Here is a 17,965-nt window from a genome sequence, read left to right on the forward strand (position 1 = left end):
ATATTGATATCCAGTGTAATGAACCAACCTCACAGAGAAACAAACATACCTGTCAATAACAAATATTCAGAGTCTGTAATCGTATCTGATTCTAAAGTGACACAGATGTTTTGCTTTCCATTGCTATTTATTTTTGTAATATAGAACGCAGCTTCTATTCACAAGTTCACAATGAAAGCATCACCTGAGCAGCATAGCCTGCAATTTTGTGTTTTCGTGTTCCAATCAATTAGAATATGCTTTGATCGGCTCTGATCCTGATCAGTCAGAATGGATTGTTGGGATATCCCTAATTGGTAGTGGCAACATTGCAGCGCAACCTTACATTCTGTGTTTGATACTGATCAATTATTCGAATTTGCCTTGAATGGCTCCAGTGCTATCTGTCAGATTAGATCGGGACATCCCTAATTTGCAGAGTCAACATCGATCCACTACAGTGGATTTGGTATTCGTGGTTGAGAAAAGTCCCTGGCTGCTGGAGATACAGTATCTTTCCACAAACCTAGGCCATGTAAAAAAAGTATTTCTTACCAGTAAATTATTTTGACAATTTGCCATTCTCCCTCTTTAAAGGGTAAGTAATACATTGTTTGTGGTATAACACCCACCTGTTTGATGGAGCTGCGAGTCTTCTCTTTCCACTCATGGCTGCTGAGCTCCAAAGTGCAGTGGACGTAAGTCTCTCTCTCATAGGAGCCCAGAATGAACAGTCTGCAGGCACAGTAGAGGACAGGAGAAGAACAGCATTAAGTCTAATTCATGTTTTTTAGTTTTTTGTTTGCTTGCTTGAAAACTTGTTTAATTTATTAGAAAATTCCCAATCACTGTATTTAGCAGCTGACACGCTTATACAGAGAGATTCAACAGACAAAGTGCAACAGTAGAAAAGGATAGTACATGTGATTCTGGTAATAAAGCCACTGATTATACCTACAGTAAATATTCTGAAAATGAAAAGCTACGTTTTTGACCACTGAATAAAAGCAGTCAAATCAGATCATATGTGAAACGCATTCTGTACTAGCCTTGACTACATAATTACCACATTATTTTGTATATTTTGAGATCTTAAGTAATTGCATGCGATAATCAAATAATAGAATAGAATAATTATGTATGTATGTATCCGTAATTTCCATTTATCCGTTTCCCCGATATTGTCCCTTAATTCTGTTGGTAATAATGTGAATCCAAACAGTGATGCAGGAGCGTACAATTTATATTTATAATCAACAAATTTAAACAGACCTATTATTGCGTGATAATTTATACAATATAGAAAATATACCTATTATACCTTATGAGGTTTCCTAGACTTTCTTTTCCTGTATTTGAGAGAGTTTCAGTTAAATGTAACAATTCAATTATCATGTTGTTTTCAGAAATGATTGGTAAATTGTGTGGTGTAGCCATAAGTGTAACAAATTATGATTAAAAAAAATATATATATATTATACTAAAAGATGGATTAGTCATTAGACTTTAGGACAAATGCAAGACACTTGCTGCCCCCCGGTGCGGAGAGGAGAGAGTGCTCTATGACATCACCAGTGTAGCTGTGCATGTGAAAGTCACTAGCCGACACACAGGCCGCCTCCTCGCCACTCACCCTACACACTTTCCCTCAATATGCACGTTCACACGAGGCTGAGCCATATTAAGTGTCGTCCGAAACCAAGCAGCCTTGAGTGGAAGTGGCTTATAAAGCCCTCAAGAGAGAGTCTGTGCCGATCTAGACTCGATTGCCTTGTGCAGCCCTGCTCTTCCTGAGGGAACCTCCCGAGAGCACTTCAAGCCATGGGACTGGTTTAAAAAAGGGCCAAGGTGTGCACTAATTCAGAATACTTAACAGTACATGAAAGGGCTTTGGCTTGTGTTAACCATAATAGTTTGAGTTTCCTCCACATTTCTAAAATAACCAACTCCCTTTAGAAACGCTAAAGATACCAGTCAATTTTATTAGTCAGAATTATACAACTTTCTGATTATCACCGGTATTTATTTCTTACATTCACCCAAAGCTGCTTTGAAGCTGTTATTTTTCTGATTGTCCTATTTCCTGAATCACAGCAGGCTACTGAGCAATGCAATGGGCAGATGCTTCCCCCTGCTGGAGATTCACAGAATAATGCATCACCTACACAAGAAATATTGCAGAAATGGCCTATGAGTCTGTCTTTCATTTAGAGGGTTAGGGTTACACTAAATTGTCAACACCAGGCCGAAGGCATGGGGAGAGAGGCCTGTCCGTCTGTGTGTGTCCGTCTGTGAACAGCTAATCTCTGGCAATGTTGGCTTGACCGCAGCCAAACTCTGCACACACTCCCTGGGTGCCAAAGCTGCAGGAAGAAATGCCACTTGACATTTTTCAAATCAGCCTCATGGTGGTGCTATAACAGGTCTTTACATATAACTGCACAGATCTGTGTAAAACTTTGTATGCACACTCCCTACAGGCCAAGGACAAATGTCTGGCCTCCATTTTTCAATTCTGCCTTTTAGAGTGCCACCAGGAGGCTGACTTATGTCCAACACTATTTTATTTTAGTCCTTCAGATTTGATCTAAATGTCAATCCTGGTGGAGACCTGTGCCCCGAGGGGCACTTTTCTAGTTAATTATCCTTTCATCCTCTCATAAAAAAAAAGAACAAAAAAAGAATAAGCTTTCAGCTTGCTTGCCATTTAGAATACATGGTTTATACCCATTCTTCAGATGTTTATAAGGAAGGGACAACTAGAGAGTGAGAGGGAAAGTTACTGCAATGGGAACTAAGATTATAGGCAGGTGCGTGTGTGACATGGCAGGCTGCTCTAGTGGGGTAATAGGGGATCCGTTTTCACCCAGTGGAGTGAAGAGGACCAGAGCTCTGATCCTGCAGCCGGGAATTAGGCGGTGTGAATAATGAGTGGTTGAGTCAGATATCAAAACACATACGTGTACATGCCATTTGGGAACACATGCATGCGCACGCACGCACGCACGCACACACACACACACACACACACACACACACACACACACACACACACACACACACACACACACACACACACACACACACACACACACACACACACACACACACACACACACACACACACACACACACACACACACACACACACACACACACACACACACACACACGTGACACACACACACGATAGAACTTTCCATCAGGGTGTGGTCGGAGTGGTTAGTTCAAAGCTGCCATGTTTAAATTTCCATTGGCCCAACAGCACGCTTGCCTGAGGGAAGGGATTGAAAAAACTGGAAAGGAGTGTGTCCTCACTAAGACAATGGGCTGTATCGTGTGGAATCTAGTTGACGTTGGGTTCCAATGTGACAGAGACAGATTAGGTTCCTTTACGGGAGAAGCAATGACATTTAGAGCTTTAATGGTTACGTCGATTAGCACAGCATTTTGTACAGTGGTGCAGCAAGGGCAATAAAAAGCTCTGTATTGTAATGGAGAGTGGTAAGTTGGAACACCTTGGACATAATGTTGCACCATCTAACACATACTGTACTGTCCACATAAATACACTGTTCACTGTCCAGTGGCCACATAAACCAAATGCAAAGTACATTAATTGAATACAAGACGACAAGTTGAGTCCCAAGAACCAGCAGAAACTGGATACAAATCGCATTTTACATGCTAGACCTTAGCATGGCTCACACATTTATAAATAGCCTATAATAGTCATTGAATGTATTTGTTTACACCCCTGAAATGGTTACCGAATATGCATTGCATATTCACCTCAGCATTTAAAGAAGAAATTGACATGTTTTATTATTGTTGTCATATTTCCCATGCTGTGGGAAAAAAATGGTTGGAACAATGTTACTATACTAAAATGTAACACTGAAAATTGTGACTCCACAGTAATCATAGATTATAGGATTTGCAAATGCAGTTATAAAAGTAGTCTATGAGTTGAGTATACCTTTAACTGAGAACTAAAGCCTGACTTATACTTCATTGCGCACCATTGTTGTGTGCCAAAAATAGCTTCTACAAGCTCATCTGCTATTTTCATTCAAACAAGGTACATTAAGCATAATAGTGATCAATAGTTTCTCTTCTTCCCATTGCAATCCCAGTGGGATGTTTTGCTAGCTACTCATGATCAGTTACACAACAGCTCACAGCACCTGACCTTGTACTGTAGATGGCCTAAGGACTTAATATGGGATTTGTGTTATTATAGCAAGGAGAGCCTTCTTTCAGATCATTTTGTTTTGCACAAATCAGATCATTTTGTTTTGCACAAATCATGTGTTTCCAACCAAATCTCAGCGACCAAAATTAAGTTTTTTATTTCTGTGATGTCTCAAAAACAATAATGTAATGCGAGCAGTAATCTCTTTACTTCTGTGCCACCTTGATTGCTGGTGATTTGTCTGTTAGTGCCCTGTCAAAGACTACTGACGTATACTACTGCTGCATCAACCAACTAATCATAAATCTACCCACTGAACCTTTTATGATGACATATTTCGAATTAATATTATTAATTGTATTTAAGTATCAGCTAGCAGAGGGGCTCAAACGATGGCAATGTCGTCCCATCCATCCAACTTCGTCCTTCCACCACATTGATCTCATAAGATATGTAAAAAATAAAGAAAAATAAAACTTCTGGCTGTTACAATCCACTTTGGTCTAGTTGGATGTAAGAAGCAGTACAGCCTCTAGACAAGGACTGCTAACAAAGCTTTAATGTTGATTTGAGAACAGAAAAGGTTTAAAGTTAAGCCTTTTCTTTTCAAAACACATTTTCTTTTTTAATAATCAAAGAAATTATTATATTGCAATGTGTGGAAAAACTGAAACTGGCTTAATAACTTTGTCTTATTATGATAAAGTTTTTTTTGTTTTCAGATACATTTCAGATTTGAACAATATGCCAGTACTCTGCAACAGGATTGTTCCATAGCTTTCTGAAGCATTGCGTCTTATGACTAAGGACTTAAGCCTAATTTATACTTCATTGCATGACTATGTTGCTCAATGAAAATTACAGTTCTATGATCGAAGTATAAATTCAACTTTATAACATGATGCATGCAAGCATGAGTGTTAACCACTCCTTAAGGATAATGTGGGCTCCAATGCCGTTCACAATCTTTTGTGAGGGATGATCAATTAAAAAAAGACCAAAAAAAATAAATCTATATACCAGCATAAAGGGCGGCTCATGAACAAAGTTTTGAGACACGCAGATGTTTTCTGGATTACCTTACCACCTATGACACCTGAGGATGGGTGAACTCACACCTCTTTTCTTCATCAGCCACACAGTGGCTACCTGCCTGGATGGTATTGTTTTCACCTTGTGAGGTGTTTATGTCCGTGGACAGACTTAGTCATCATGACAGCATCACAACTGTGGGTGGAACTGTGGGTGGAACTCAAACTCGGACGGTGTGCCCGAGAAAGTTTGTGGTAAACGGATACTGGCTAACTGATACCATTTTTTTCCATTAGCAACATGCTAACAAGCTTCAAGCTTTCAGTAACCGTAGTGCCTGATTTTCAACTATTTGATCTCTACCTGAACAAAACATTGTTTGGTGACACTGACACCCCCTCCAGTCACTTGTAAACAAGGTGTTCTCAGTTTCTAAAGTGGTTGTTGGGACTGTGCACTGCTGATTAGCACCATTAAATGTTTGTTTGTTTGCCTTCAAGGAGATTCCTTTTTCATATTGTTTAATAGTTTTGGGCCATTTAGGAAGTCCCCCCCCCCCCCCCCCCCCCCAATGACCATGATATATTGAGCAACCCTTTTTTTCACCAAACTCATGTCTCTCGTGTCATGTATTCCATTAAACACCAGATACACACACACACACATCGATTTGGTGTCGCGGTCGGTGTTATCCCATCACAAGATGGTCTCTAGTTCTCTTTCTCACATGTGTAATTAATTATTTCTTATAGTTTACTTTTGTATTATTTTTTTGTTTCCTTTATTGTTATTGCCATTATCTTTATTAGAATCTGCAAGGCATCCAGTGTGTATTTTTTCACGGCACACCATTAGTTTAATTGGCTCCAAACTTTTTACTTTGATCAAAAGTCAGATAATTACCCACATTTTGGCCAGCGGGCGGCTGGCTCTACTGTGTGGAGTTGGGGGTACAGGCAATGGGGGGAATTATGTTGGGGGGGGGGCTTCACGTAGGATGGGGCCAAACGCTTGCAGGACGCTTTTCCAGTTTCTATTCTAATGAAGTAAAGTACACACACACACACACACAGAACTTCTCTTACCTGCTACATTCAATGAGGGTGACTTGGAGTCGCCCCTCCACCAGCCGGGTGTCCTGGACGGACAGGTCCAAATCACTGGCCGAGCCCAGCGGAGGCTGCACTTGAAATGGGAAGAAGGGTTTGTATCTGGAAGAAACAGAATAGCACTCCAGTAAGCCTTTGCTACAGGAACGGATGATCGGTCTGTGCAGACAAATGACTTAAGGATGATTTAGCTGTATAGTTGGTTGGTGTTTAAATCACAGTAGTCATGGTCCAAAGGTCAATATTAAATGTCATAATTTGTGACGTTTTTTGATCGTCACACTTTCGTAAGTACTTAAATTAAGACCCATGTTTTGTCTTTTTTGGGGGGGTTTTACTAAAATCAGACGTTGGATAAATAAAATGTTGATATTACTCATTAAAATACATTTGTCATATATTTTAGGATGTGATACATTGCTTACTTCCCACATTCCTTTAGTCCAGTGACTGTCATCAGTGTGCAATTTGACAGATAAAAGAATCCTTTTGTTTTAAATAATGCAGGATCCAAAAAAAATCACTTTGTTGACATACAGTAGCATGAAGGCGTAAGCCTTGGTTATAATAAGCTGTGCACCAAAAATAGCCGATCTACAATCTCAGCCAAGAGCTGGGACATCTTTGATGTCCCCCCCCCAGAGCCACAGGAACACACCCAGGGTGCTGGCCCGAGAAATGACAGAGTTACTGTGTGGGGGTCCCTCTACTGTACCCTCTACTGCACTGTACTGTACTGTCACACCTGAAATCACCATATATCGTTAATGTGCGTGTGTGTTTGTGTGTGTGTTAGGTTGCGCACAGGTGGTGAAAAACAACCATGCTGTTTTCGTGCTCATACCTACCTACCCAGCCAGCCAGGCGGGCACCCACACACATACTCGTATGGTTTGCACCACTTAAAAAAAAACACCTTCTAAATCCTAACCTAGGTTTTCTGAATTTTTTTATTCTTAAACATTTTAAAGGTATATTCAGTGATTTCACCAATCATGATTGAAGCGGGCCTGTCGCGTGCGCATGCTGTAGTTCGTGCATGTGCACATCTTGTTACCGGGGCGGACCGGGGGCGTTTCCAAACCCAGGGTCCGTTGGACAAGTGACTCTTGGTTTAGCTTTTTTTGTGACGCTCCTAACAGCCAACAATATTGTCTGGCATTATTGTGTGGCTTTCCTAATCATCACCTTTCCAATATTGTTAATAGCCCTAGAATTTCTGTAATCTTACATACATTCATGTATTCCAAATACCAAATACAAAGCCATACCAGTCCAATCAGAGCAGCAGATTGACCACGTCGGCATGTAAACTTTTCATATCCATTTGAAAGTTCTGGCAGAAAACATATGTTACTGCATGTAAAATATCGCCACTTTTACATGAGGAAAAGCTAGACTGAAAATATAAAAACTTCCTTTGGGAACAGTCAATGTTTGGGAAGCACAATCATATGGCGCACACAATTGACAGGTGTGTTGCGATTGGTGTGGGGTTATTGATCACACCAACTATTTTGTGTGCCCCCTACATTTGTGCTTCCTAAAGGGACGTGCACTCATTCCAGGCCACTCACCACAGAGAATGTCGTCTGCGTGCAGCTAGTAGAAAAGTGGAAATATTTGACTAAATACACATTTTTGCCAGAACTTTCAAATTAATATGAAACTAGTCCCCAAAACGACTCCAAGTCTTAGGAATTAATGATTGGGTGGGTGCACAGGCGAGGTCAGTCTGCTAACCATGCAGGCATGCGCGGATAGGACCGATCTATGGATGTGTATTTGGAATACATGAAATATATGTAAGATCATAGACATTCTAATCTAGGGCTATTAACTTGCAAACATGTATTCACAAGTAAGACCAACTTATAGATAGTTGATTTAAAATGTAGGGCTATTTGTGTGCTCGTGTTCCGGACAAGTGACTTTTGTGCCCGGACAAGTGAATGGGAAATGTACTTGTCTAAAGGACAAGTGCCTCAAAATGTTAATGTCAAGCCCTGGTCCCAGGTTTGATTCTGGAGACTTGTGTTGCATGTCCTTCCCCCTCTCTACCCTCAGTTTCCTGTCTCTCTACTAACCTATCATAATAAAATAAAACAAACATACTCAACAATATGTATGGTCTTGTATTCCCACCTTCGTAGCTGACTATCAGCAAAACTCTCTCAGAGTGGTGTCATTGCTATATAACTGCCGTAGAGATCATCCGTATTTTTCAAGGCCAATACCGATATTTTGGAGAACAGGAAGGCTGATATCAACCAATTTGTTTTCTCCCTCTCTCAAAGATTCCGATGTCCATAATTAATGTACTGAACTCTGTACCCTAACAGGCATCTGATTCCACTGTCTGAGCGGCACATGCCACCTTTCATTTCAGTCATTATAAACCAATGAGGCTATTGAAAATTAGAACGAGTGCTGACAGACATTACACTATATAGAATATGTTATGTCCTTATAGGCTACTTGCATGGGAATTGTGGGAAATGTGCTTATGGGAAATGCAGTAAGTCACACACTTAAGCAAAGTCAAACACTGTGTGAGCGAAAAAGGAAATCTCAAAAAAAGCTAAACCATAGGGGTATTGAACATCACAGATAACTAAGAACAATGCAAGGACATTTTAAGGTGGAATTTCCCTGCAGTCTGCTGCTCAATAGCTTTATGATACTGTAGTGCCTAAACTGTACGACACCAGCAGTAAGGCATCCACAAAGACAGGCTAACCAGGAAATACTGTACAGAAATGTCAATATGTTTCAGTAGGCTAGAGTCGTGTCACATTGACAGCATGCAAATTTTCATCGGATGATAAAGTTCTAGTTCCGTTATCACAAGGGAAATGCACAGGAAAAGCAGAAAAAAGACTTGCCCTGCTGGGACATAATTAAATATCCACTAGGGCTAGGCCCTGGGTATGCAGACCAATCACGTAACCCTGAATGCCCCAATCCCATTCAATCATGACAGTCTGCCAGTGTCTTCACTGTCTTGTCCTTCAATCTTTTGACTCATTTTCATTAATCAATTTGATTCATGTCCCATGTGAACCTCATTGTGCAGATGAAAACTCTCAAGAGATATTTTTATTTTATTTTTTTAAACGGGCTCTGGCTACTCCGAATTCCCAGAATTTCATAATTTGTGAGAAATACTATGAAAGGTAAATTATCAAATGAAAATATTTACTTGAAAATGTATTAAGCACAGCTCTGTCTATTTTTAGTAAAAGTGAAACTTGTCGGACCTGTGACTAATGGGTGTGGTGGTTAAACCAAAAGACTTCAGTTATGTCATGCATGTTGTTTAACAGCAAATGCTGTCATTTGTCTCCTGTTTACCTACCTGTGACTCCGGTGGTTTGAAATGGACAAACTATTCACATTACTGAATATACCTAATAATACATTTTATTTGCAATGCACTTTTTATTCACAGGGAATCTCAGAGTGCCACATATATAAAACATGTAATCAATCATAGACGGTAAAAGCAGGGTTTAAAAATGTCAAGGACAAAACACTATTGCGAGTGTGACAGTAGTTACACTACAATTTAACACAAAAAGGCCGCCGTCCTAAATAAATAAAAAATGTAAGCCTGTTTTAAAAGAGTTCAGTGTCTGCGGTGCTCTTAAAATCGCTAGGAAGGCTGTTCCACAGGCGTGGTGCTGCCGAGCAGAAGGCCCGGTCCCCCACGGTGCGTATAAATCTAAAAAGATATTTGGAAAGGACTCATTGTTATACTCTTCAGCAGCCAGCATGTGGAATGGATTGAATGCTACATAGTTCATTTCAAGTCCTCCAGAGCTGGCTGAATAGCAGCTGGACCTACAGGTAACCATCAATTAGTTAAGTTGTATCAGGTTCCTTTTAGTTTACAGCACCATTGTTCAGTTGTTATTTGCCATTTTACTTGTCTAGTATGTTAGTTATTCTTCTTGACTGATTGATTGACAGTTCATTGAAAGTACAGGTCAATACAAAATCTGCTATGAGGATAAAACCAGAAAAAGCACTAAAACGTGTTTACATCAGGGTCCTCCATTTTCAATTCATCAGAACATTTAAAGACTTACAAATATACACTATGCACAAAAAGAAAATTATATATATAACAAAATACATACATAAATGGATGCACCTGGGACGTATCCTCAGTGATGTATCCCAAGGTCATCGGGGTTTCGGGTCTCGCAACATCATACCCCTCACTCAGGTGACCCAGCCAGGAGTCCCGACTTACGTCCCAGTAGCTACCCTCGATAAGTCCCATTAGGGAAAAACCAGGGCCACACAATCCATTCCTCCTGAACTACTCTGCCGGGACTGGGAGGTACCATTCTGGCACATGGAAGGACTAGGCTCTGTGGGTTGACACCTGTCCGGGCCCCTCCTACGTCTCACCAGGTCCACTCCTGCTCTCACCAGGTCAGGCCCTGTGCGTTGCACCAGACTCCCAGCACCAGGCACTTTATTCAGGAATGGTGGATTCTCAAGCCGCAACGGTTCCGCAGGCCCCACCTTGCCCTTGGTGGTGCCGCCGGCTCCGCTTGAGGCTTGCATGGCCCTCCTAAAGGCCTCACCGTGGGTTTGTTGGGCTTCTTCCTCACGGAAGACACAGGCTGGGGCGCTAACCCATACTGCTCCCAGGTGCCGTCTAATTTCCGGCTGCCACCCGTCTCTCCGGTGGTCACCAGACTATACCTGGTTGTCACTTAGTCTATTCCTATGAGTCACTATAAATAGAAGAACTATAACAAAATACATACATAAATGGATGCACCTGGGACGTATCCTCAGTGATGTATCCCAAGGTCATCTGGGTTTCGGGTCTCGCAACATCATACCCCTCACTCAGGTGACCCAGCCAGGAGTGATCAAGTCCCGACTTACGTCCCAGTAGCTACCCTCGATAAGTCCAATTAGGGAAAAACCAGGGCCACACAATCCATTCCTCCTGAACTACTCTGCCGGGACTGGGAGGTACCATTCTGGCACATGGAAGGACTAGGCTCTGTGGGTTGACACCTGTCCGGGCCCCTCCTACGTCTCACCAGGTCCACTCCTGCTCTCACAAGGTCAGGCCCTATACAGTTAGAACAAGTAAAAAAGGGAAAAACATGTACAGTATGGAAAGGGGGAGGTAGGGGGACTTTAACTTGATTTAAATTTTTATATATCAAAAGGTTATTTGTGTACCTTTAGATTTATATGCTGCTTTATAAATTAAATGTTCTCAAAGAAAAATATTATAAAATCTGTGTTTTTCAAATGTGTATTACAAAATGTTACATTTTGACAAAACATTAGTAAGTGATGGTCTAGGACTCTCCAAAATCAGGATTGGCATTCGACCCAAGATGTCATGGCCCTCCTTGCCATCTAAGCCATGTTTTTTCTTTGGACAAATCTATTGGATTGGCTTGGTCTGTTTTTTGCATTTTTTTACCATTATGTCAAGACTCAAAAGTTCTTGTAGTAGTAGATTGCGACCATGCCCGCGGCGCTGAGTGATTGCTATATTTGGGATTCCTGAATCCTGACAGTTCTGTTCCAAGAGTAAGGTATTCCCATCTTTACTAGACTAGTGTACTTTACTATTGCACTGGTTTAAGAAAAGTGTGATGTTTGTTTTATAAAACTTGAGAAAAACATATTTACACTGAGAGGATCAGCTGAGAAGCCATTTAATTGATGGCAACCATTTTTCTCCCATTTCACAGAGCTTCAGGTGTTGATCAACTTAACACTTGTCTGACTAGTATTCATCATAGCGTGGACCAGGCCACCCTATGTTCTGTGTAAACATTTGTCTGGTTGAGCCAGGGTGGTACTAGGTAGGGTGTGTGCAGGACTGCAGGTGCGTGCTCATTTTATTTAGTTTCACTTTTATTGGGGCTGAACTGCATTTTATTTAGTTATGTATTTTATTTTGTTATGTGCCTTATACAGTATATTTAAACTAATATGAGGCACAATCACAGTATTCATACAGCATGATTGTAATCAAATAGCGTAATAAAGTCAAATCCATACAACTGAAATGTATGTAGTACGATGAACACTGTTATGCCGATGACACTCAACTGTATCTCCCCGCCAAAACCATCACCGCCATCACCCACTCCACTCTCACCTCCTGCCTGACTGACATCAAAACATGGATGCATACAAACTTCCTAAAACTCAACTGCAATAAATCTGAAATCCTCATCATTGGCCCTGACTCACTCACCCGCTCCTCCCATGACTTCTCCCTGTCACCACTGTCACCCCCTCCACCCGAGTCCGCAACCTTGGTGTCATCCTTGACCCCACCCTCTCCTTCCAGCCCCATGTCAACCAGATCACCAAAACCGCCTTTTTCCACCTCTGTAACATTGCCCGCCTTCGTCCCATGCTATCCCACACGGCCGCTGAAACACTCATTCATGCCTTCATCACATCCAGACTCGACAACTGCAATAGCCTCCTGTATGGCGTCACCACCAAGGTCCTCAAAAAACTACAATATGTTCAAAATTCCGCCGCCCGCCTACTCACCAGAACCAGATCCAGGGACCACATCACACCCATCCTCCGCGAACTCCACTGGCTCCCAGTCAAGTCCAGAATTGAATTCAAAATACTCACCATCTCACCATCTCACCTACAAAACCCTCAACAACCAGGCCCCCCTCTACCTCTCTGAACTCATCAACCGCCATGTCCCCTCCCGCTCCCTCAGGTCAAGCACTGCCAACCAACTGGAACCCCACAGATCCAACAAACGGACATGGGGAGACAGGGCCTTCGCAGTGGCTGCCCCTTCTCTTTGGAACTCACTCCCAACCCACATCAGAGCTGCCCCCACCTTCGAAATGTTCAAAAGCACACTCAAAACCCACCTTTTCAAACTGGCTTACCCTACATAACACCCACACACCCACCCACCCACCCCCACCCACCCCCACACACACACACACACACACACACACACACACACAGTCTGTACTTCTTTCTGTAAAGCGACTTTGGGTACCTAGAAAAGCGCTATATAAATCGTATATATATTACTATTATTATTATTATTAACACCCATACTGTAGTTCTACCAGAATGCACCAACAGTGTGGTGGTGTGTCCTAAAGTAATTTACTCAGTTTCCTAAACATACATTTCGCAATGACCACAGGTCCACAGCACTTTGCATTACATAATGTAATGTTATTGGAAGTGGTGATTTCCTTCTCATTTGGAATCAGCAGGTTTAAGTTGGATCTAGATAAGCAGCGAGACATTGGAAAAGTTTAGCTAATCATGCAGAAAAACAAAAGCACCATTTATTAACCACAAAGGGCTTGACAGCAACCAGCCATCTTAATTGGAAAACGTGTACTAGTATTTGTCTCTGCAAAATACAAGTCAGCAGACGGGGACCCTATCACTTTCCAGACACCATTAGCTGGGGCAAGCAGTGCCTATTAAAAATGCATGGGGCACACCCGTCCTCACAACACCCCTTAGCCTATCTGTGTCCTGCACAGGGCTTTCTTATGCTTCAGGGGTGTACACAGTGGAGAACTGTGCCCTCATCACTGCTTGTACCTGTATGAGTGAGTGACAATGACAAATAGTCCCACATTGGTATTCAACTATTCATAGTGCATAATAAATTACTCAGCTGCACTTCTGTTCAATGTGGAAGAAGTCATTCAGCAACATAATGTATGTTGCTCAGACTAGCCAATGTATCTCAACGTTTAGGCAGCCATAAAAGTTACAGGAAACTTTTCCTGTTTTGATGCCAGTAGATGTGCTAGGTATGGTGGGACAATAGCAAATGCTGGTGAATGTTTGATTCTTTCTGCTTGAATAATTGTATTATTCATTATTTGATCACCCAGTTTATGCACAGGCATACCACCCTGTTTTGCCCAGACGTATTTGAAGTGTCTGCACCTGTAGCAACCCCCTTAATTGTATTTTGTCGCATGACCATGTTGCTTGCTGAAAATACGTTTGAGATAGTTTTGGGGCACTACATTATTTTGTCAAATAATGAAATAAACACGAAGCACTTTTTTATAATTATTTTTATATATATCAACAATTTGGTGCGGGGAAAACATTGAATCGATTCCTTTATTATTCATTCAAATGATTGGTCAAATTGGAACCTGGTTGAGCGGCAGGAAGGACTATTGCCTCATCTATGTGATATGTGCTGTTACCAGGTGAGCCCTGAAAGTTATTTATTTGCACATCAGATGCATTTATTATTTATTTTAGAGACCCACAAAATGTATTCCGTTCTCGGCATTCCCAGGATCAAATGCACCACAAGCATGTTAGCTTATGACAGTCCAGTTAATGAGAAATCAAGGGGCTTTGGGAACAATAGCAGACATTCCTTTTCAAAGAGGAAACTTGACTCTCTAATGAGAAAGTTCTTATGAGATTAGCCCTCTTTTCTTCTCTGCTCAAAAGACCCAATGCACACAAGAGCCAATGAATACCTGTATGATGTGCTCTGCTGGGCTGTTTGGTTAGCTTCAAGCATGGCCAGTATCAGTTATGCCATTTACTACTGTATACATAATATTGTAAAAGTCTAGGGCCTGCCACCTGACATTATCTAAACGAGTGCACTAGCACAACAGCTTGCCTTTGTTTCATTCTAAACACTGATCAGACTTTCTCAGGCTATAGAGCAGGTGCATAGTACATCAATCATTTCCATGTTATAAAGGCCACATTTACATTTTTAACTAAACATACAGTTCATCCATAGAGTTACTGTCTGTTACTACGGAGCTTCAGCCAACCATTTCTAAAAATCTGAACCCATCCAAGATGTTGGCGAAAAATTATGATCCAGCGATTTTGTTTTCTGCAGTATATGACAAGCAGCTATAAGCATACAGACTAAGTCCTATAGCATGACTGATAGCCAACAGCTCACTAATCTCTACAGGCTTAAAGGGGTTGCATGACACCAGAAAAAAATTATCCTTCAGGCCACACCCACATTAACTCAGATGTCTGATTTGGCCAAATAAATCCATAGCAAAACTAGGTTTTCGGAGCCAAAAAAAACACAGACACAAAAATCACTACCAGGCATACCACTTATGCCATAATCATAATAACTTCCATAATAATCATTATTAAATATGATTATAACCTATGCATGTACCGTATAATGCTTGTGTGTTCCATGTTGACAGATATATTTTGCAACTTTTGCTCCAAGGTTGTCCACTGAACGATCTGCCCAAGCCCAGCTTAATCATCCAGGGGATTAATGTCTATTTTTGATTAACCTGGCACAAATATGCAGGCCGATGTTCCAGGGAATAATCCTAAAATGACCACATGTGGGACAGGGAGAGCATGCTATATGAGAGGACCAACAGAATGCAATACACTGTAGTTCCTGGAGCAGTAGACATGCAGTCCTCTGATGTACAAACCTTGCTCAGTGACAGGAAGTTGAGATGTCATACTGTACCGTAGATTTGGAATTATAACTGCCCTCTTTGTTGAGTAACTCCAGGTCCCTATAGTTCAATAATCTAAACAAAATCCCGTAACAAACACACATTAGCCATGCTAATGATATAATGTCCATTGGTTGGTATCATAAAAATCTACCAGCTCACATCCCCGTAATATGACAACAAACTGAACAAAGCTGAAATTAGAAGCCTGGCAATCAGTCACTTTTTCCTTGTTAGGTCGAGTAAGTCTATAATCCAGCCACACTAAATAGAGAAGGACTATGTAATTTATCCGTGTGCCTTCTTCTAGCACACCATTGTGCAAAATGCCTCCACACACTAAGCACACACACAATGCCTACAATGGGAAATCCAATACATTGCAATGTTTGCAACTTTCTTATTAAGTGTACACTTTGAATGAAGTGAAACGGGATGCACACATAGATTAGACACCCCGTCCCCAACGGACAGAAATGCGGTCGAACATGTGCTGCTCCCGTGCTTGCAGTTTAGGGTTTGAGGTAGGTTGTCGGTCTAATGACAGTCGGACCAATAGTATGTCTAAAAACTACATTATTGCGCAATCCTTATTAGTGCTCCTGATATACATCACATATTTCCAGTTTCACAGAGCATGCGTGGAGTCGTGGACACGCACAGTCACGTTGTTCCTGTGTGTTGTTGAAGTGTGTTGTGTACCCTACTACCCTCAATGTGTCATATGTATTTTTTTTTTTCATTAGATAGTAGAGTGTAGAAAGACAGGAAACAGAGGTCAGAACACATGACGGGAATCATATTCAAACTCTGGTCCTCGCGACTCAAAAGGAGCATGATGTCGGTGCACTAACTGGCTGAGTCACGATGCACCCATGCAGCACTGTTATGTTGTTATTGAACAAAATTCACTTTCAATATGACTCACAGAAATTCAGACAAAGAAACTAACAGCTAAACTAAAATAGCAGAAGGCTCTCAATGTCTCCCCGTTTCTGCAGCAGGACAAAGCAGAGACAAAAAGCTAAAATGGAACATGTCTACAACTCTACATCTAAAATGACCAGGTTGAAAACTCTGCTCAGCTCTATCCTATGCAGGTTTGTATACTATAGAAGCCATACCCCCACCACCAGCTCCACCACCACAGGAAGTAACACTCAAAAAATGAGAGAAGTTGAGATGGAGGGATAACAGATGTCCATCCAGCAAATTATGTAACAAACGACAGCTGACGCTGGATTGTGTGTGTACTGTATGCACGTGTGTTGATACTATGCCTGTGTGCAGGGCATTCCCAGCGTGGTGATGCCTCATGGATAGATTGAATTGGATTGTGACAGACAATGTTCAACAGAATGCATTACCTGCAGTCGCGTCCCTTGATTGCCAAGACACAGTGTCACATTGTCCAAAGTACTATAAACTATGTGGACTGGAGATCATATAGTTATTGTGTAAATTCCATCTTTTACTAGCCTTAATCAATGGTGAATGATTTAGCACATCACATTACAGGACTGATTCTCAAAAAAGGAGACCAAGCGCCTTTAGTCGTCTCCATAGATGATTCCAGAGACCACAGCCCACACATAAACCAAATCACTTGTTATTCATTCATTAACAAAAAGAAAAAAAGATAGCAATTCAATTTGATCACTGATTCAATCTATCAATTACAGTATGCAGCTCTCCACTAAAATCATATCTAGAAAGATAAACATCAAAACATTTTTGACAGAACTCCCAGGCCCCTGGTAGAAAACAGTATTGCATTTAGGTTTGAGCTTATTATGATTCTACTCTGCATCTAGTCGAGGGTGTTGTAAAGGCCTGGATTAGCTCCAGAGGGCCATTCTCCCAGCCCTCCTCTCCAACATCCTACCATCTGTGCCATTCAGCAAATCCCAACACTCAGGGTTCCATCCTCAAAGGCTGTTGCACATAATCTCATCAACCTCACAACATATTCATCGGTATTGGGTAATGCAGTAAATACACATACTGTTAGTGGTGGGCGTCTGGGCGATACGGCCAGCATAGGGTAGAATATTACAATTGTTTTAATAGAGCGCCAAGTTCCTGATGTCACAACACTCGCTCATCCCCCTGGTTCATGGAAGCTTTTCTCTATGGAGAATAACATGGGGTCA

At 41.4% G+C, this 17,965-nt stretch overlaps 1 protein-coding gene across 2 annotated transcripts in view; it reads right to left on the reverse strand.

Annotated features, from left to right (window-relative positions):
• The window catches only part of pdzd8 (PDZ domain containing 8), a 45,185-nt gene that overhangs the window by 23,600 nt on the left and 3,620 nt on the right, over window positions 1-17,965 (reverse strand). For both annotated transcript variants that reach the window (XM_083774443.1, XM_083774442.1), the window contains exons 2-3: window positions 6,292-6,417; window positions 612-714 (exon numbers count right to left, since the gene is read on the reverse strand). In XM_083774443.1, coding sequence (XP_083630569.1) covers window positions 612-714; window positions 6,292-6,417 — 229 coding nt within the window. The remainder of the gene's footprint in view (window positions 1-611; window positions 715-6,291; window positions 6,418-17,965) is intronic.

The sequence above is a fragment of the Protomyctophum parallelum genome (genome assembly GCF_964188405.1).
Source record: "Protomyctophum parallelum genome assembly, chromosome: 10".
Classification (NCBI taxonomy): Eukaryota; Metazoa; Chordata; class Actinopteri; order Myctophiformes; family Myctophidae; genus Protomyctophum; species Protomyctophum parallelum.